Source organism: Neovison vison, chromosome 3 (genome assembly GCF_020171115.1).
Source record: "Neovison vison isolate M4711 chromosome 3, ASM_NN_V1, whole genome shotgun sequence".
Lineage (NCBI taxonomy): Eukaryota > Metazoa > Chordata > Mammalia > Carnivora > Mustelidae > Neogale > Neogale vison.
Genome location: NC_058093.1, coordinates 229,370,141 through 229,392,870, shown reverse-complemented (window position 1 = coordinate 229,392,870; position 22,730 = coordinate 229,370,141). Strand labels below are relative to the sequence as shown.

The 22,730-nt window shown below is 35.5% G+C and overlaps 1 protein-coding gene across 2 annotated transcripts in view; it reads right to left on the bottom strand.

Annotated features, from left to right (window-relative positions):
- Positions 1-22,730, bottom strand: part of MED13L (mediator complex subunit 13L) — a 294,916-nt gene that overhangs the window by 251,737 nt on the left and 20,449 nt on the right. For both annotated transcript variants that reach the window (XM_044244203.1, XM_044244204.1), the window contains exon 2: positions 8,290-8,527. In XM_044244203.1, the coding sequence (XP_044100138.1) occupies positions 8,290-8,527 (238 nt within the window). The remainder of the gene's footprint in view (positions 1-8,289; positions 8,528-22,730) is intronic.

Sequence of the window (22,730 nt, the reverse complement as noted above, 5' to 3'; positions counted from 1 at the left end):
TAAGTATTTAGTGGCCTGGGTGGCTCAGTGGGTTAAGCCGCTGCCTTCGGCTCAGGTCATGATCCCAAGATCCTGGGGTCGAGTCCCGCATCGGGCTCTCTGCTCAGCAGGGAGCCTGCTTCCTCCTCTCTCTCTCTGCCTGCCTCTCTGCCTGCTTGTGATCTCTCTCTGTCAAACAAATCAATAAAAAAATTTAAAAAAAAAAGAAATAGCTATCATTTTCCACTAAGTAAAAGTGCTTATTCTCACAAAATAAAAATGTATTCTTCTATTACTATATACATAATAACAAGAAATATGAAAATTAAAGTAAAATTTACTTTTCAGCAATGCAGTGTTAATCTCAAGAATTAATGCCATGTAATAAAATCTCCATATAAATGTTGATAGGTAAAATACTACAAATCTAGAATGCTGCAGAAAAATTCACCAGAATCTTATACTTGAAAAATAAATAAATCCAAACAATAAATCCCAAAAAGAATTCTTTTCTAATTTCATCAGAGAATAATTTCAGTGAATCACAGACTGACCAACAATAATGGGAAAAATATAAATATAAAACCAGGAGAAAAAAGAGTCAGGGATCAGATAATCTCTTTAGAAGAAGAAATTCTGAAACTGAACATTCTACCCACAGATAACTTCACGCCCTGTGATTTTTTATATGTAAAAGGATCACTACTTTCACAAAAAGTAATTTTTTTCAATTGAGAATAAAGCTATTCACAGTGTTGACTGAAATGATTTCATTTTGTCAAAGATAACCATAAACCAAAATTCAACTCAAAATTCACAGACCATAGATATAATAGTATATTCCTATATACTTAACTATGATTTTAGAAAATTCAACATCAACTTTACAGAGTTTCACTTTACTGTCATAATCTGCCTTGGTTAGATATCCCATGTTTTTCTACTTTCTCCTCTCCTCTGTTCCCCTACCTTTCCTGTTACTTGGGAATGTAGTCTTCATTTGATCTTTGTTGTTTCTAATAGCTCAAAGTCAGGTTTCTCCTCAAGCCAGAGTGAAAAGTGGGCTAGGGAAAAGACTATTCACCCCTGATTTACCTAATAATTACAGAAAGAAAAGGGTATCTTTACACAGGAAAAAATATGGTGGACACTAAGTAATCAGTGTTAGCAAGATCAATATTGAGACAAACTGACATGTGCCTTTGATGGGATGGCACAGAAATACTCATCACCTACTCAATATTCTTGTCAAAAATGTTTAACCTGAATCTTATCATGAGGAAAAAGACAAATTCAGAATATGAAAAATTTGATAGGAGAACAAGTTACATCAGTATCATTGAAAATGTCCTACATTCTCACAGAAGTTACATGATCAAGTATTTAGGGGTGAAGATTCATGAAGTCTAGAAATTACCTATAAAATGGTTTAGCCAGAAAAAAAGTTATATGTGTGTATACCCATCAATATTTTTCCCAAAAAAAGCTGAGGAGGGAACTAGGTTCTGTCTTGGAGATAGCTAAACAAAGCTTATATCAATCCTATCATTTCAGATTATATTCCTTATAATCTATATATACACATTACAGTACTAGCAAACTGGCTCTCCATTCTCTTCTCTCAGCCTTCCTCCATCCTAACAAAATGCGCACTTCTCTTTCCAGAGGCTTGCAATCAGTTCGGTGGTATATGCAACAGTATTAGCATGTCTTAAATTATCTTACACCCGTCACTACTAGAAAACAAGATCTCTCTTTCCTAGTTCTCTAATGTCTAATGCTTTTTTGCAATTGCCCGTACCTCCTGGCATAGGTGGCAGCACTCTGAAAAATAAAAAACCAATACTCATGACAATAAATGCAACAAAAGGTAATAACGGCCACTCTGCCTCTACACTGACAGTGGAGCCAATTCCAAGGCTTCCAACATGATGGGGCATTTTTTAGAGGTAGAGAGATATCTGTCTACCTGTAATAATCAAAAGGAAAAGAGATAGCACAGATAAATTTTAAAATTATAGACTGCACATCTATAGCTTGGTTTCTTTATAGAACATACACAAAATAAAATGGATATTTAATACCTTATTTTTAATTAGGTTTCAATCTCCTCACAATATCAAATTATTAAGCGTTTTAAGCGTATTTATTTTAAGTTAACCTTCTGAGAGTACAATACCATGCTATGTTAGAAATATGTAAGATGGGCTTCATTCATTCACTCATTCAACAAGCATTACTAAGCACATACTAGGCCATATATAATACTTGTCCTTCTGGACCAGGGACTCTTAATGTTTTGGGTCAAGACATCTTTAGCTCCTAGAAGCCTGTATTTGCCCACTGTACCATTTTGGGGTTTTAAGATAGCTTATCTTCCCACCACTTACTAATAACCAATCAAATGACCAGAAGATTGTGTTCATAAAATAATTTTGTTTGGTGGATTTGGAAAAGTCAGTTTGGTGTATTATATCAATCGCTAAAATTCAAACTGAAAAAATGCAAAAGAATTTAGTTAAGCAAAACGAACAAAGGTATAATAAAATAAAATTGGCAAAGACTATTAATAAAAAGTTCAGTATGGGCGCCTGGGTGGCTCAGTGGGTTAGGCCACTGCCTTCGGCTCAGGTCATGATCTCAGTGTCTTGGGATCAAGTCCCACATCAGGCCCTCTGCTCAGCGGAAAGCCTGCTTCCCTCTCTCTCTCTCTGCCTGCCTCTCCATCTGCTTGTGATTTCTCTCTGTTAAATAAATAAATAAATAGTTCAGTATGTAATCATTGGTATTTTTTAACTTAAATAAATCTGTACCTTAAACTGAGGAGAATGTTTAAGTTCATAGCTCAATTCAGAAAAATTTATTACAATATTATTGCCTTCCTGCTCATACTCATCTTGTATATTATCTTCCTAATCATGTCTGAAACTTTCCTGATCAGAAACCTGTAACAATTCCTCAAAATCTATCAAATTCGGTGCAAATTCCTCATCCTTACTTCAGTACACTCATTATGGCCCACCTTCACGGTCTTTCAGTCTCTCCTCACTATTTCACTAACAGCCTAAGCTCCAAACAAACCTGCTCTTCACACCATTTGTTCACTGCCAGCAGAACCTTTGTACAGGCTACTTCTCTAACAAGAACAAGTTCCATCGCAACCTAGGTAGCTCCTACATATCCAATAAAATGCACCTCAAGCCTCTGGGCTTCCCATCATCTCCCTATCCTGTTTCCCAAGACTGAATCTGATGCTTGTGCAAAATCCTGTAACTTAACCACTTACAGCTTACTTCATTGTAGCATAATTATGGATTCATTTAGCTGCCCCCCTCATAAGACTATGAGCTCCTCAAGTACAAGGAGTCATTTTACATACCCAGGACTGATCACAGCTCTTGCCTAACATTAGAAGTTGAAGAAACAGACCAGAAACCAAGAAGGTTATCAACCCTTGGCACTAGGGCTGTCAGAGTTCCTATTGTAAGTTTATAAAACATTTCTGCGTTGGTCCTAAAACTGAATGTCTGCCCACAGGGAAAGCAGTCAATCTAGTACATTTCTCTCCCACAGACTTTCAGTGTCTCTCTGCACTGTACATATTGTCTTGTGCTTGTCTTACACCCTTTTTAGACTCTCAACATTTCAAGGGTAGGGATTATATCCAAACACTGTAACTGCACCCACAGATATAGGCATTCATGGATGGACACAAGGAAGGACAGGCACATGTTTGTGTTCAGCAGTGCCCTGCTTCAACACCATTATGTGGAGAAGCCAGCAAAGTTACAAACCTACCTTAGAGAGATCCAAGAGACACATTTTAAAGTTCTGATCTCCTCATAATGCCATCTAAGGTTTATCATCAAACTATGTATAGAAGTCTATACAATTGTCATATGTATAGGGAGGGATATATTTGCTGCTCTGACATTTTATTATTCTCTTACTCTACCCAAATTTTTTTTCCCCAATTTATTTATTTTCAGAAAAACAGTATTCATTATTTTTTCACCACACCCAGTGCTCCATGCAAGCCGTGCCCTCTATAATACCCACCACCTGGTACCCCAACCTCCCACCCCCCCGCCACTTCAAACCCCTCAGACTGTTTTTCAGAGTCCATAGTCTCTCATGGTTCACCTCCCCTTCCAATTTACCCAAATTCCCTACTCCTCTCTAACGCCCCTTGTCCTCCATGCTATTGGTTATGCTCCACAAATGAGTGAAACCATATGATAATTGACTCTCTCTGCTTGACTGATTTCACTCAGCATAATCTCTTCCAGTCCCGTCCATGTTGCTACAAAAGTTGGATATTCGTCCTTTCTGATGGAGGCATAATACTCCATAGTGTATATGGACCACATCTTCCTTATCCATTCATCCGTTGAAGGGCATCTTGGTTCTTTCCATAGTTTGGCGACTGTGGCCATTGCTGCTATAAACATTGGGGTACAGATGGCCCTTCTTTTCACGACATCTGTATCTTTGGGGTAAATACCCAGGAGTGCAATTGCAGGGTCGTAGGGAAGCTCTATTTTTAATTTCTTGAGGAATCTCCACACGGTTCTCCAAAGAGGCTGCACCAACTTGCATTCCCACCAACAGTACTCTACCCAAATTTTAAAACTCAAACTCAAAAATCTGATCACTCCAACCCAAAAGTGTAATACTTTAAAAGTTAGTATTTTTACTGTAAGATTTTTATTTATTTATTTGACAGAGACAGAGCAAGCATAAGCAGAGGGAGCGGCAGAGGGAGAGGGAGTGAGAGAAGAAAGCTCCCCACCAAGCAGGGAGACTGATGTGGGCCTCAATCCTGGGACCCTGGGATAATGACCTAAGCCGAAGGCAGATGCTTAACCGACTGAGCTACCCAGGTGCCCCCAAAAGTTAGTATTTGAGGAACTTTAGCAAGCACTGAATGTTCTACAGATCATTTAAAAACTGTCAAGGTGTTTTAATTTTGTTGAATGAGTTGTCAATGTAGTAGCAACAGCAACAGTCACAATTAGATGAACTGTTCTCTGTGTTATTCTAAGAACTTTTAACTTTTCTTACCCTTATAACCCAATTTACAGTGAGGAAAGTGAGGCAAGGATAAGTTACTTAATCAACGATACACAGCCAGCAAGCAACTGAGCAGGGATTCAAACCCACCCCATGCTCTGAACTACTATGCCAGATAAATAGCAAAATACTAGGCAAGAAAAATAGCAATTCTCCAGACACGGGCCCAAAAGTGTTTATCTAAGTGACAGGGACAGACTATAAAGGTATTTAAGTGCTCCCTCTGACTATTTCATAGATACTTCAAGCAATTAACAAAAAAAATCTAGTACCTCGAAACTAAACTGTGTGTCTATCCTGCAGAATTGTTCTCTTTCTATGACGATACTTTACACATTAAATCAAAGATGGTTGCTTTGGTGTTGTATTATAGTGAGGCTTCTTAGTAGTATCCCATTTGGGGTACATTGTAAAGACAAGGGAACTACCAAGGATTTTAAGAAATAGTAAAATGTCCCTATAAAAAGAAAATGTTACAGTAATGGTACCATCACACTTAATGTTTACAGGGTTCTGTTAAAATTTATTTTACCTAAAATGAAATCACTCTTACATATATTAAAGATCAAAACAGGTTTCAAAATATCCTCACTTACTATGACCACCAATTAAAATATTTCTTTGTACCTTTTTCTCATGATCACTCTACCTGTCATACAAAGTTATCCTTATGCCATTCATTCTTCTAATTAAGTTCAAATACTTTCTAATATTAGGTTGACCATATAAAATTACCTTTTCCAACCACTTTTACATATGGAATGGACACTTCACAGGCTTTACTTTAATCCAGTAACTTTCTCCAATTCAACATATCAAAGAGAACAGACACACTTAACAAAGTTATGACTGTTCCATCACTGGATTACTTTCCTGGTGGCACGCAAGAGAACAGCATACACTGCTTTCAGACTCAATAAAAATAAAAAATAATCATTCTCCTGAGAAATCATTCTCAATATATTGTCAGATGAAAAAAATGGAGTTACAAAACAGTATAATATCAATTCCATTTATACATAAAAATACCAAATATTAAAACTGTTTTAGGGGCACCTGGGTGGCTCAGTGGGTTAAAGCCTCTGCCTTCGGCTCAGGTCATGATCCCACGGTCCTGGGATCAAGTCCCACATCGGGCTCTCTGCTCCACGGGGAGCCTGCTTTTCCTCCTCTCTCTCTCTGCCTCTCTGCCTACTACTTGTGATCTCAGTCTGTCAAATAAATAAAAATCTTTAAAAAAAAAAAAGCTGTTTTAGACATCAGGATTTTTGTTCTCTTCACTTGACAGTTGTGTTTTCCTAATTTTCTAATTAAAATGTAGTATTTCTGTGTTTTGTAAAAAACAGTTCAAAAAAAGTCGATCTTTCCTTATTCTTTACCAAAAAAATACTTAATACATCAATGAAATATTAAGCAACTATAAAAAAATAAATAAAGCAACTATAAAAATTTTAAATAGCCTTCATCTTTTTGTTAACTCGGTAACAAAATCCATGAGAAATAACACAGTAACTTAATTCTAAGAACACTAATTATGTGCTTTGTTGGTATGGACAAATAACTTTATACATCAGGTAAATTTGGGTTTGGTTTCATCATTATTATAAAGTGACAATTTGTGCTGCTAACAAATAAAGACCAGACCAAAAAGTTAAAACATATGGTAACAATATGGAGTAGAGAAATGGAAGGAGATTAAGAATCAGAATCATGAGAAATAAAGGATGAACAAACAAAAATGCTCTATTCCTCTACTACTTGTGTCAAAAATTTTAGAACAAAAATATATGTTTTGATACTTAAATGGACAAACACAGATGTTATAATTATCTTCTAGGGGTATCTTATTTTAAAAACCCTGATAAATGGAATCCAGATGCAGTTAAGCTAATTTTACCTTAGTTCCCTGCTAACTACATGAAATACGCTTTGATATGTATGTAAGTTCTGATAGTCTGCTGATTAACCAGCTAAGTAAGCAATCTTACCCAGACAGGGTTCTTATATTTATAAACCAAATATTCTACAAAGTATGGAAAGAAAGGTTTGTGTTGAATAGACAAATGGACTATAAGGTAAACAGCTAATTAGTCCACTGAGGTTTACTGCCCTCTGGCTGTTGTAGCCCGGGATATAACAGATTTTTTAAAAACAGCTGCAAAGGAAAGCTAGGAATATATCAAGCAAAAGTTGGCAGGAAATCCTTTAGGCAAATTCAAACACCTTAGAATAGGCCCTCAAATATAAAGTTACTTTTACTCCTTCCTTTTAAAAAAAAAATACTAAATATATCAACTAACAAAACATTTCAAATGCTATCTGAACTTTTTCAATCACACACTAACAAAATACAGAGTAGTTTGGACATAATAAAAGTTGGCTCTAGGAGACTTAGGTCAGGAAGATTAATGTACTACCCTAAGGATTGTAATTAATCTTGATTTAGAAAAGTTCTTTAGCATGCTAGATGGAAACATTTAGGTAAAGAAGTAAAAAATTCTGAGCATTCAAGAATATTAATAACGTTTCCAATGGTTATAAATCTGTAGTAAATACAAAAAGTAACTTAGAATAATGAAACTCTTATATTAATTCAAAGTTTCCAGATATCAGATGTAATCTGAAGTTAAAAATTAGGCAACACTGGACCAAGTAGTTTTTGGAATCACCTAATTATATAAAATGCAGAAACAAAACAAAGGAAAACTTGCCATATCAAAATTATACCAGATTCTTTATATTAATCTTTCTTCAGAATACTATCCAATGTCATCTCATAATTTTGTCCAGTAAGGCTTGTACTAACTTTCTATTATCACTTTATAATCTTCCATCAGCGTTCAGCTGGTAATGAACCACAACAGCCACAATCCAAGAAAAAACAATTCTGTTCATTTCACTGACTTGCTAATTACTCACAATTCACTATCACTTTAAAACAGTGGATCTTGCCTTGTTTCCACCCCCAAAACATCTAGAAAACACAATATTTCCTTTAGAAACAGTGGTTCACAGGTTCTGGTTCCTAGCATGACTGGGAAAGAACAAGAGATCTGGGGGGGAAGAGGGGAGCACAGAAAGAAGAGGGGTAAGAGTGAAGACCTTCCTTTTGAGAGACACACACATTAAACAATTGGATTTTTCTCAGCAAGTCTTAATAAATTCTTTTTTGAAATTTACTACTATTAAGAAATATATATGATGATAACAGTTTTTAAGAAAAAACAAAAAGCTTACCCTGCAGCTCATGATGTATTACACCCACTAGGTTGGGTTCATCTCCCCACCAGAATATCCATAACTCTTTGCAATCTGGTTTGACATCACGACGCCATACACACAGCAAGTTGGCTTGCAGACAACGGATGAAACTTAACAGGATTGGATCATCTTGGGCTGGGGCTGAAATTATGGGTCCACAGTCCCCGTGCCCTCCAAAATTGTACCTACGCCATTTGATTCCCGTGAGTTCAGCCTGGAAAAAAACAAGAAAATTACAACGGTTTTGGTATTTCTTCTTAATCACAGAATACTAAGAACAAGCTCCCATTCAGACAAGCAAATTTGCTAAAATAACTATTTATATTACTTCAGATAAAATTTCTCTCACTGAATAATTTCGTCAGTCCTCCTTGATTTTTAAAGGGAGAAAAAAAATCACTTCTTCATATCAAGATTTCTATACAGCTCTTTATATTAAATACCAAATTACAACAAACAGATGACAGAAAGAAACTTTGCTTCTAAGAACAATTCCCTACTGTAGTTTTGTCTTTTGTTTTCTAAACACATTTTAAAGCTCCGACATGAAACCAGCTGAGAGCAGAACCTGGATCTTTATTCCATTACCTACATTTGTATTTTTTTTTTTAAGATTTTATTTATTTGACAGACAGAGATCACAAGTAAGCAGAGAGGCAGGCAGAGAGAGAGGGGGAAGCAGGCTCCTTGCTGAGCTGAGAGCCCGATGCAGGGCTCGATCCCAGGACCCTGAGATCATGACCTGAGCCGAAGGCAGAGCTTAACCCACTGAGCCACCCAGGCAAAAAGTATCAATGATATAGCTATCATTACTAGTAATGACAGTACAATTTCTCTTTTTTCATATCCTTTTTGCATTTTTCTCAGACAAGTTCCTTTATTTCTTCAAATGAAAGCAGGGTGTGTGTGTGTGTGTGTGTGTGTGTGTGTGTGTGTGTTTTAAACAGAAAGCTTAACTTCAATTTTTAAATAAATGTCAAATGTCAAAGAAGCAAACTAAATAAAAAGACTAAAAAGGGGGCAGCTGAAATCAGAAAAGTTAAGTAGGAGAGTAACTTTTCTTATATTCACCTAAACTAGTGTTCTGTGTTCATGGACCAGGGGGCGGGGGGGGGGGGCGGTGCTGAAGGGAAGAGAGATAAAAGATACCAATAAATATAAATCACTACTGTGATTTTTGTGATAACCATATGTAAAAGTCTAGAAAATTAAGCTCTATCAGAGATTTAAACATTAGGTGAGACAGTCCCCCAAGAAATCTATGAATGGCAATTTACTCACTAGAATACTTGCACCTATAACACTCCACATGGTCCAGCAAACAAAATATTTGGCTTTGATTCAAAAGAATGGTTTCCTAATCCTAGCACTTGCACTAACTTCCTATTGGTGCTTCTCTGGTCTCAGTGATAAAGGGAAGCCATGGCCACCTGCTCCGTATTTTTTATGGAGTTGTTCTAGCAAGTGACAGAACACAGATGCAAGTGACGTAACAACAAGCCTACAAACTTAATCAGTTCATAACTAATTCAGCTGGAAAAACTGGAAAATGTCCAATTATTTTAAAACAATTTAGTTCTTTTACCTTAAAGCTAAAATTAAATATCATTATACCAGTCTTCACTGGAAAATCTAAAAATGGACCACTATTTAAGCCTGACAGAGATAACTAAGCATAAAGTTAATGTTAAAGACTTAGCTTTAAAACTTGGAATTACTGTTTGGTAAGAGCAAAGACAATTTAATGATACTGAAATACTGTCCAAAAAAAATCCCTATTATGGATGTATATTCACTTAGACTAATACACGTCCCCATATACCATGATCACATTTAGAGCTAAAAAGCAATTCCATGGGGCGCCTGGGTGGGTCAGTGGGTTAAGCCTCTGCCTTCGGGCGCAGGTCACGATCCCAAGATCCTGGGATCGACCCCCACATCAGCCTCTCTGCTCAGCAGGGAAGCTGCTTCCCCCTCTCTCTCTCTGCCTGCCTCTCTGCCTAGTTGTGATCTCTTTCTGTCAAATAAATAAATAAAATCTCGGAAAAAAAAAAAAGAGAAAAGCAATTCCACACAAACTTCTATGGACAAATTTCTGACAAAAGTATAAATCTCCAAGATTCAAAATTCTTTTTCTAATGATTTCAAAATTGGGAAGCAACCCTTTAAAATATTTCTAGAGACAAGTTATCCCAAAACACAGTATTTCTCTCTGGCAAAGACAAACAATCCGTAATTATATTCAAATTTAAAATTACACGGTTTTTAAAATATAAAATCTAAAGGATGAAATTAAAATATACAAGGAACAAAAACAATATGCACATATATATAATAATAACCACAACCATCACCACAGAGTCATCACCTATTTATTAATAACAAGCATCACAGTAGGGTCTTCACTACTGTGTAATTTCTAACATTAAACAATATACTAGTATCACCACATGTAATTTCTAATCTTCACAAATAGCTGAAGAAATTAGGACTCAGGTTAAATAATTCTGCCATAACTACACAGGCAGCAAATGGCAGAACCCAAATATAACTCGATTTAAAGCATAACTGAATTTAGAGCATAAATTCTTTCCCACTCTACCATGCTGCTTCATAAGGCTAATGGTAAAAATTAGTCCTAGAGGATTATAAAATAGTACAAAGAAACTGTCATCTACTCAATTTAGCAATGCCAAGAGCTCATGGCCATACTTTCTAATTTAAGAAAGTTCATGAATCTTTCTTTAGTCTTCCTGAGGTATTAAGAAAACTAGTACAAGAGTGCCCACACACCATCGCATGAATAGAAGACTTTTTTTTAATTTCACATAGATAATTATATGCCTTCTTTTACATGTTACCACTATAAGACTAGATCTACACAAGCTAATTTTTAGAGGATATGTATAACAAACCAAGAAAACAACAATTCTAATAATAGCAAGAAAGGCTAGAAGGAAATTTTCTCATCAATGGCTGGCATCTGCTGTACAGGTAGTCACAGTCCTCAGAAAATTGAACTTAACTGGCAGAGACTCCCCTGGCCTAAATAGAAAGCCACTATAGTCAGTTCAGAATGGTTGGAATTAAATAGATTGTAACAGAATCGGGATAAATGCACTTTCTAACAGCAGGAATGTATTTAAAGAAAAATTATATTGATTCTTAATGTGCTATTCTTTAGGCACAATACGTAAGAAATGAGCTGATAAATTCCTCCAGTGGAAGTCATTTATTTGCACTGACCCAATGCAATCAGAACCCACATGACCACACAGAACAGTATATACTTGCAGTGTCTCCCCCTCAGAGTTAAAACTATATTCAGTGATTACCAAACAGTAAAAGTTACAGACCTTGATATGAATGAACTTAGGGTGTAGTATCATGGAAAGAACACTGGCTGGAGATCAAAAGATCTAGATTCGAGTCCTAGTTTTTCAACTACTTACCTATATGACATTAGGAAATCTACTCCATCTCAGGGACCGTAGCTTCCTGACCTGTAAAGTGATATGGTTGACCTAGATTCTATAAATGAGTTCAAGTCTCCTGGCCCAGGCTAATTACATCCCACTCACAAAGGCAACTTGTAAATGAGATTGAACCCTTAATTATATGCCTTAGAATGATCAGTAGAAATAGGGGAGCTGCGAGAAGATTTGAATTTTCAAGAAACAGGTAAAAGAAAGACTTCTCAAACTACAGAACAATTACCTTAATATCAGTCCTGAGCAGGATTCTAGGACAGTGTATAGAAAAGGTAGCTGTGATCAACAGGGACTAACACGAGCGCACTAGGAAATTCCCAATCTGCCTCATCTCACAATCTCCGGTGATAGGGTTACTACTCTGGTAGACCAAAGATATACAGCAAACATATTAAATCATCCCTCAACTTGAGTCACAAAAAGAAAAAAAAGTCAGGGATAATAGAAAACTTCTGTTAAAACATAACTAATCAGCTCCAGGTAAAGACACCAGGGTAAACACACACATCTGCTTTTGCTCTCTTAAATCCCTCTAAAACATCAGTAAAGAATTTGTTTGTTTTTGTTTTGCTTTTCCCTTAAATCATAAAATCACAATGGAAGGTAGGAGATGAGAGCAACAAGATTTTGAAACCTAAGAAATAGATGCTCAAGAGATAAAGAAATTTATAATACCTGAAACACTGAATCCTAGCTATGGAGAAAGGGCAGATAAAACACAATTTTTACAGAATCCCCTCAGCCTCAGGAATCAAAAATACAGGTATCTCTGGAAGGAGGGTTAAAAGGCAGAGAGGAGATAAAATAAGGAAAACTGGCTGAAAGCCTACTTAGAACCCAGGTACCCTCCCCACTGCCCCTCTTACCCCATCAAACAAATGGAAGGGTATACTCTGGGGCCAGTAACAGAGGTTATTCTGACTGGGGGCACAGACACACCTGAATGAGGGAATCAGACTGAAAACAGTGCATTAGGTGAACATGTACAGAATAGAAGTCAAAAACCACCCTCTCCCATTATCTCCCTCTAAGCACCCAGAAAGCTGGTAGCCAGTCTTTCATCCCCCAGAGAGAGGCATCTGGAAAAGTCTTCTTTGGGAAATCTAACCAGCTCAAGAAAAAAGAGCTCAAAATATTGACATCAGAGGTTCCCCAACTAATGAGCGCACCCAGATCAGTGAAGTACACAGTAAACAAATGTTACTCACTTACTCAACTTCCAAGATGTTTCTTAGTCCACCATTTCTAAACATGAACAGAAAACCAGGAACTACTAAATAGTTGAGGAAAAACATGAAGGAATGACAGAGACAAAAACAAATAGAAACAAAAAGAAAACTCAGAGGAAACAGACAACATTGGGAGAAGAAAAAAAAAACTTAATCCATCATTAATATTCTCAAACAGATAAAATAGTGCAACCATTTAAAAAGAAGAGCACACTATTTCAGAAAAGAAGAACAAAAAATTAAAAGAGAGCTCTTGGAAATTTTTAAATAAGGATGCCAGAATGATAAAACTCAACAAAAGGGCTGGAAGATAAAGTTTAGAAATTTACTTTCTCCCAGAAAGTAAAGCAAATATACAAAAACGAAAAATAGAGAGGATGAGGGAGATAAAATCAGAGGAGCAGCCCAGGAAGTTCAAAACCAAATAACAGAGCTTTTAAAAGAGAAAATACAGAAAATGAAAAAGAGGAAATGACTGATAAAATAATTAAAGAAAATTTCCCAGAAAAACAGAATGTGAATTTCTAGATTGAAAGGACTCTCTGAATACCCAGAACAATACATTAAAAGAGGCTCAAGGAAGGCATATCAACTTGCAACACACTGCAAAGAGAAGTTCCTCAAAGCTTCTGTATTGTATAAAGAGATCACAATGAATCAGGAAATCAGAAAGATTTCTAACTTCACAAGAGCAATACCAGAAGCAAGAAGGCAATGTGGTGCAATAGCTTCCAAATTCTAAAGGAAAAGTATTTCCAAACTAGATATCTATGCCAATCTAAAATATCAAGTATATAAGTAGAATAAATATTTTAAATGATGCAAGGCCTTAAAAAAACAGAAACAAAAACCAAAAAGTAACACCGTTTCTCAGGAAGCTATTAGAGATGTATCCCATCTCTAAAAAGAGGGAATAAACCGTATAAGCCATGAGATCCAGGAAACAGATCCAACATGGGACAGAGCAAAATTAATTCCTAAAAAAAAAAAACAAAAACAGGGATTATCAGATGGTTACAGGTTTTCAACTGCGTATCAATGTACAGAGCAACCAATCCAAATTACAACAGGTCATCTCTCAAGAAGATGGTACTAACAGAATACATCTAGAAGTCTTAAAAGGGGACTCAGACAATAGGCAAAAAGAATGGGAAGGGTTAACTTAAAATACACAAAAAAGTTACAGTCCAAAAAAGAAAAAAAGTAATTACTGTCTTCAAAATTACACAGAAAAGGAAAAGCAATGAGAATATACTGGATGGTTCAGCCATGCATTAACATAATCAAACAAATGTTAACACTGAATAAGCTAACCAAAAGAACCATATAACTACTTCAGTAAAATGGATGGATGGGAAAAGTTTTTGCAGGACGTAGAATCAATGAGCTAAATCCTCATCTTCAATAGTGAAAGATGCAGAATTTGAAAAACCTTAAAAGAAACTAACTACAAGCTTAATATTTAAAAACATTTAAGTAAGAATCCAGATAATCAACAAAAGGGGATGAAAATGTTTGTCTCTTGGAAAAGGTAAAATAGGGGCCAGGAGCAGATGTGCATTATTCATAAAAACCTTGTAGAACCATTTGATTCTTTAACTATATATGAATACAACTCTAATTTAAAAAAAAAAAAAAAGAAAACTAATCAAAAATGTAGCAGCAAAATTTATTTACTACATCAAAAAGTTACTAATTCTGAGAATTCACTTATACCATTTTGTAGACTGAGCCTACCAAATTCCTAAGCTTAAGAATAATTCAGTATCCCCTAAATTGTGCGGCAAAAGTCAAAAGGTTATTTACCCATATGTTAAAATATTGTGTTCTGCTTCTTTTCTCCATTGCTAGACTATAAAAATTTCAATTAAAGGGTACTTGGGTGACTCAGTTGAGCATCTGACTCTTGATTTCAGCTCGGGTCATAATCTTAAGGCTGTGAGACTGAGCCCCCACATCAAGCTCCATGTTGGGCATGGAGCCTGTTTAAGATTCTCTCCCTCCCTCTCCCTTTTTCTTTTTTTTTTTTTTTTTAAGATTTTATTTATTTATCTCACAGAGAGAGAGAGAGAGAGAGCGAGGAGAGCCCAAGCAGGGGGAGGGGTAAGAGAGAGGGAAAAGCAGGCTCCCACTGAGCAGGGAGCCCAATGGAGGGCTTGATCCCAGGACCCTGGGATCATGACTTGGGCCAAATGCAGATGCCTGAGTCACCCAGGCACCTCTCTCCTTTTCCCTTTGCACCCCTCCACTGCCACAAAAACAAAAACAAAACAAAATGAAAACAAAAACAAAAAACTTCAATTAAGCAGAGAAATACTTCCAGCTGCATGCCTCCTCCGACCTAGGTCTGCTTAACTCTTCCTACCCATAGCTAAGCAGCTTGCCAAGGACGCATTCCCTCTGCAGAGGGGCTGAGGCCAATAGGTCAATGGTCCTCCAGATGATTCCCATCTAACATATGATTTCCATATTGTGAGAAATACAATGTAACTCTCTATACAATGAAGTTGTATATCAAAGATGCTTTCTAACATATGTATATTTTTGCTGATACATAATAACTTTTTTCCTGAATTGTGATTTCATTTTCAGCCCTCAGTTTACCAATATTAATTCAAAAACATAAAGATAAAAAATAGGGAGCTGGTTTAGCACATGTATGAGTGAAAGGGGTCCAAAGATTTTGACAGTAAGTTTAACATAATTAAACAATGTGAAATAGCTACAAAAAAAGTTACTGCCATCTTAAGCTCCATTAATAAAAACATGGTACCTAGATCCTATACAACAGATCTTATACAGCAAGTCACTAGTCAATACTGCTTTTAGCTCCCAGCTCCACACTTTGACAGAAACATAAACAGGAACAAATTAACAAATGAGGGACTAGGATGGACAGGAAATCTAAACAGGTCATATGGCTAGAGGTTATATAGCCTCATGTTCAATCCTTCCAAGCAAATAAACATGGCATCAAAAAAAAAAAAAAAAAAGAGTAAAGGCACAGCTGAAGTAAGGTGAATGAATTTAATATGGAGTTAACATTCTAAAGAAATCTATAAAGTCTTCAATTTATACGAAAGACTCATATGTGGAAGATGAATTAGATTTGCTCAGCACAGACCAAGTAATAGCAGAGAACTGATGATTAAAACAACAATAGTGAGAGTTTTCTCAAGAAAGAATCCCTGGCTGAGATCCCTGAGAAGCACAGATACAAGGTGTTAAGGAGAAGCTGTTAATACTGGATGTGGCTTCAGGGACGCCTGGGTGGCTCAGTGGATTAAGCCTCTGCCTTTGGCTCAGGTCATGATCTCAGGGTCCTGGGATCGAGCCCCACATCCAGCTTTCTGCTCAGCAAGAAGCCTGCTTCCCTCCCTCTCTGCCTACTTGTGATCTCTCTCTCTGTGTCAAATAAATAAAATCTTTTAAAAAAAACAAACTACATATGGCTTCAAACATCAAAGGATTGGCTAGACAATCTGAATTTATAAGATTCCTTTCAAACCTGAAATATGAATCTCAAAGGTTCTTTTCTTCCAATCATGAGATTTTAAGCCTCTAGTATCATTTGTATCCCAGTCAACTAACTAGTTCAAGAGGCTGACAAACTATACCCCATGGGTTGGCCAGTTATTTTTATAAAGTTTTATTCATACACAATTTTACCCATTTATTTACATACTGTCTCTTGTTCCCTCCATGCTACAACTATAGAGCTGAATAGTTGCAACTGAGACTGTATGACCCACAAGCCTGAAATAACAACTCTAATCCTTTAAAAAGAAAAAAAGTCTGCTGACCCCTGAACTAGGATAACATACACAGGCAAATATGACTTTTAAAACATGAGAAGCACCATAACTTTTACCAAAAACAACTAGACAAAAAACATGAAACTGTTCAAACACTGAACAAAGGTTGCACAAAGCTAGGATCTCTGAGTGAAGGAAAACAAATGAAGCAGGCCCTGCAAAGGCTGAGGCAGCTGGAATTTATGAGAACAGATCACCAGAAAGCTCTACAGAAAAAGAGCTCCAGAGATCTGATAGGGGTTCTTGAGAAAATGTTCCTGCATACACTAAGCTACAGTTCAAAGAGCAAAATTCCAAGAGGCCAGGCAAAGAATTACTAGAGAGTCATCACTCCAAAAGCTCACACAGAGCTAGAAGACAGTCTAATTCTGAAGAGTCAGGGTGAAAATACACTGTTAAATATCATGGGCATTAAACATAGACCACAAAAGGGCCATGCCTCAAAAGTAGGAAACTAGGCCTATGTTAAATAAAGACTGCTCTAAACCACCCAAATAACTGAGTCTCAAAAAGAATGATCATCACCACAATCATCATCTCATCTACAAGTTAACTGCTAGCCAAAACAAAATCCAACTTTACAGGAAAGAAAGAAAATCCATACTCTCAACAACATAATAATCATAATATCTAGCATCCAATAAAAGGATATCAGACATTCAAAGATATAGCAAAGGAGACTCATGGTCAGGAGAAAAATCAGTGAAGAGAAACAAACCCAGAAATGGAAGAGATGACAGAATTAAAAATCAGTTTTAAAACAGCTATTATAATTATGGTCAAGAATTGAAAGAAAAACATAAATAAAAAATGAAAAATATAAAGCATAAAAATGTCCAGACACAAAATATGAAATAAAAAATTCACAGAATAGGTTTAACAGTAAATTAAGCACAAACTCCCCCCCCCAAAAAAAACTAGGGGACTTGACAACATACAATATAATTATACAAGCTGAAGAACAGAGAATTTTTTTTTTTAACTGAAAGAATAAATATAGGGCGCCTGGGTGGCTCAGTGGGTTGGGCCTCTGCCTTCAGCTCAGGTCATGATCTCAGGGTTCTGGGATTGGGTCAACGTCGGGCTCTCTGCTCGACAGGGAGCCTGCTTCCTCCTCCTCTCTCTCTCTCTGCTTGCCTCTCTGTCTGCTTGTGATCTCTGTCAAATAAATAAAATCTTAAAAAAAAAAAAAAAAGAAAGAATAAATATAAAAGCAGAACGCTATGAAGCACTCTAACATGCATGTAATTAGAGTCCCAGAATGCAAAGGTAGAAGGGAGGATAAGAAAAAGGTTTTGAAAAATAGCCAAACTATCTCAAATTTCATGAGAAAAATGTATTTCAGACTCAAAAGAGTTCTGTGAACTCAAAAGAGTACAAACAAAAAAAGCTCAACTTCTGATCATCAGTGATTTTTAAAAAAATATATTAAAAGCTGTCAACACGGAAAAAGGACACATTACATGCGGAAAAACAAAAACAGTACTTACAACAGACTTCTCAACAGAAAATATGCAAACTGGGAAACAACAGAACATGCTAAAGGAGGGGGGAAAAAAGTCCATATCTGGAATTCTAGATCAAGCACAAGTATCTTTCAAAAGTGAAGGTAAAATACAAACTTTTTTTGAATGAAAGAAACGAACTGAACTCCACTGTAATAAATGTAACTAGAATGAATTCTTTTTAAAAAGTTCTTCAGGTACAAGGAAAATATCAGATGGAAATCTGGATCTATAGAGAATAATGAGCACCAGAGATAGTAAATATATAAATACAAAATAGTTGTTTTCTTATTTTTTAATTTCTTTAAAACAAATTAACTCTTTACAGCAAAAATAATGCATCACTGATTGTATACAGATATAGAAGAAAAACATATGACAAGAGCAGCACAAAAGCCAGGAAGAGAAAATGGAGGTATACTGTTCTATACTTTTTTTTACATTATAAATGAAATTTAATAACACTTGTAGACTGTGATAACTTAAAGGTGGATATTATAAGCCCTTGACCAGTATCTAAAAAGTATAACAGTTTATTTAAGATGCCAATACTGAAGATAAAATTGTATCATAAGAAAACACTCAAATAATCCAAAAGCAGGCAGGATGAGGCACCTGGATAGCTCAGTCAGTTAAGTATCTGCCTTTGGCTCAGGTCATTAAGTCCAGGGTCATGGGATCAGCCCCACCTCTGGCTCCCTGCTCAGCAGGGAGTCCACGTCTCCCTCTACCTCTCCCCCTCCTCCCCACCCCCCCCCGCTTGTGTTTGATGCTCTCTCTCTTTCCCTCTCTCAAATAAATAAATAAAATCTTTTTTTTAAAAAAAATCATATAAATAGGCAGGAAAAGAGGATAAAAAAGGGAACAAAGAATAGACGGGATAGATGAGGAAAAATACCAAGATAGTAGACTTAAACACAATCATCAATTATATTAAACACAAAGAGTCTGACCATTACAAGTAAAATACATCAATTCTTAGAATAAGTAAAATTTTAAAATGCCCAAGTATATATTGCCTATAAGAAATGCACTTTATATATAAAGACAAGTTATAATACAAATAATAAGGGACCTAAAATGGCTAGACTAATAACAAAGTGGACTCCAAGAGGCTTATAAAGGAATAAAGAAGAAAATTTTGTAATGAGAGAAGTGTCAATTCTTCAAGAAGACATAGATCCCAAGTGTGCAGGCATCTAACAACAAAACTTCAAAATATATAAAGCAAAAACCGATGTTAAAACTGATTTTAAAAAAAAAGCAAAAACTGATCTAAAAGGAGAAATAGACAAATCCAGAATTATAATTAAAGATTTCAGCATGCCTCCTCTCAGCAACTGAAAGAGTAGACAGAAAATCAATAAGGTATAGAAAACATGAATACTATCAACCAACATAACCAAACTGACATTTATAAATAATAATAATGATAATACACTCAACAGAATACACAAGTTTTTCAAATGCGTATGGAACATTCACCAACAGAAACCATATGCTGAGCCATAAAATAAATATCAATACATATTTTTTAAGGTAGTGAAAGAGAGTGCAGGGGAGCAAGAGAATACAAGCAGGGGGAGCACCAGAAGGAGAGGGAAAAGCAAACTCCCCACTGAGCAGGGAGTCCAATGTGGGGCTTGCTCTCAGGACCCTGAAATCATGACCTGAGCCAAAGGCAGCCACTGAACCAACTGAGCCACTGAATAGGTGCCCCAATATATTTTTTAAGATTGAAATTTCTGAATCGATTTGAATTTGAAAGTCACAAAAACACTTCCTTTTCCCCCACAAAATCTGGAAATTAAATAATACCTTTTAAACAACACATAAGACAAAAAGAAAATCATAAGGGAAAGTAGAAAATGTTTTGAACTGATTATGAAAGCAAAATATACGAAAATGTATGGCGTACAAGTAAAACAGTTGCTTAGAGAAAAATCTGTAGCTTTCATATTTATAGTAGAAAGAAAGAAAGATATATAAAATTGCTCCAAACTTCTCCCTTCAGAAGCTAAAAGTATAATTTAAACCAAAGGTAAACTGAGGAAAGAAAATAATGAAGAGAGAAGAAATAAATGAAATATAAAACAGACTAACAATACAGAAAACCAGTAAAAAGCTGTTGTTTTTGTTTTGGGTTTTTTGTCTGTTGGTTGGTTTGTTTTAAAGATTTTATTTATTTGAGGGGCGTGGGGAACACAACCAGAGGGTAGGGGCAGAGGGAGAAGCAGACTCCCCACTGATCAGGGAACCCCATGCAAGGTTCCATCCCAGGACCCTGGGATCATGACCTGAACTGAAGGCAGATGCTTAACCAACTGAACCACCCAGGTGTCCCCTGTTGTTTTTTTAGTCAATAAAACAGACAAGGTTAATCAGGAGGGGGGAAAAAAAAAAACAGACAAGGTTAATCAGGAGGGGGGAAAAAAAAACAGACAAGGTTAATCAGGAGGGGGAAAAAAATTACTAACAAGGTTAATCAGGAGGGGGAAAAAATTACTAACAACAGGAATAAAAGAGGAGGAATTATTTCACATCCTAAAGACACTGAAAAGATAATGGAATTATTATAAGCAACCTTATGCCAATAAATACAACTACTTAGATCACATGGACAAATTCTTCAAGAGAATTACCAAACTTGGGGGAAAAAAAAAGAAGTTAAAAATCTGAATAGCCCTCTATTAAAGAAATGGAATTCACAATTTAAAACCTTCCTAACAAAGTATTCTCCAAGGCCAAGATGGCTTCACTAGCGAATTCTATCAAATATTAGGAATGAAATACTACACAACCCTACACAAACTCTTTCAGAACACAGAGAAGGAGCTAATTCCCAAAACATTTATGAGACTAATAACATTACCAACAAAAGACAAAGACATCGTAAGAATATCTACATGCGATCTTTCATTAATATAAATTTTTTTAAACATTAGCAAAATATTAACAAAGTCCAATCCATTAATACATAAAATCGTAACACACCCTGCACATAGAGCATATCTTGGAAATTCAGGTTTACCTGAATGATTCCAAAAGCCCATCAATGCAACTGAATCAAACTAGTTAAAAAACCCATTAATAAAATCCCTCATATTAACAGAATAAAGCCTATAATCATCTCAATAGAGGCAAAAAAATATTTAACAAGATCAACACCTATTTATGGCAAAACTAAGTAAACCAGGAATTAAAGGAAACTTCCTCAACCCGATTAAAAAGATGTTCAAAACCACAGCTAACATCACAATTAATAATGAAAGACTGAATACTTCTCACCTAAGATGAGTAACAAAGCAAAGAGGCACATCGTGCTATTCAACTTACTCTATGTCCTAACCAACAGAATAAAGCAAGAAAAATAAGTAAAAGGCACAGAAGTGGAAAGGAAGATATGAAACCATCTTTATTCACAGACATTATCATGTACATTTACAAAACTTCAAGGGCTTTACAAAAAAGATACTACAACTAATAATGGAGTTTAGGAAAGTTGCAGTATAAAACTTAATTGTATTTCTACACATTAGCATGAAAAGTTAGAATATTTTTGAAATAATATTTTGAAGTATTATTTCAAAATTTCAATATTTAATAATATTTCATATTATATATTACTTAAATATTAATTATAAATAATATTATTATAATATATATAATAATGTTTTTTAAATAATGCCATTTAAAACAACATTGAAAAATATGAGCTACTAAGGGATAAATTTGATAACATGTGCTCCAGACCAGTATACCAAAAACTATAAACAAGGTTGATAAAAATTAATGATCTTAAAAAAAAAAAGGAAGCTAGACTACGTTCATGAACTGTAAGATCTAAAACTGTTAACAGGTCAATTCTTCCCAATCTGACCTATAGATTCAGTGAAATTACAATAATATTCCTGCAGGAACTTTTATGAAAAACTGACAGGTTGATTCCAAAACTTATACAGAAATGCAAAGTACCCAGAAGAGCCAAAACAATTTTGAAAAAGAACAAAGTTGGAGAATTTGCCCAGACTTCAAGACATACTATAAATTTCATAACAGTGTTTTATTGGCATAAGAGAAATACAGATCAAAGGAATAGAATATAAAATCCAGAAATAAACTTATGCATAAACATAGACACATATATCCAATATATTCAAATAATTTTTGACAGAGATGCCAAGGTAATTCAATGAGAATAGTACACTCTTTTCAACAAATAATGCTAGAACAACTAGATACCCACATACCAAAAGAATTTCAACCCCTACCTTACACCACAAAAAAAAAAAGAAAAAGAAAAAAAAAACACAAAATGGATCACTTGATCACAGGCCTAAACCTAACAATTAAAACTACAAAACTTCTGGAAAAAAA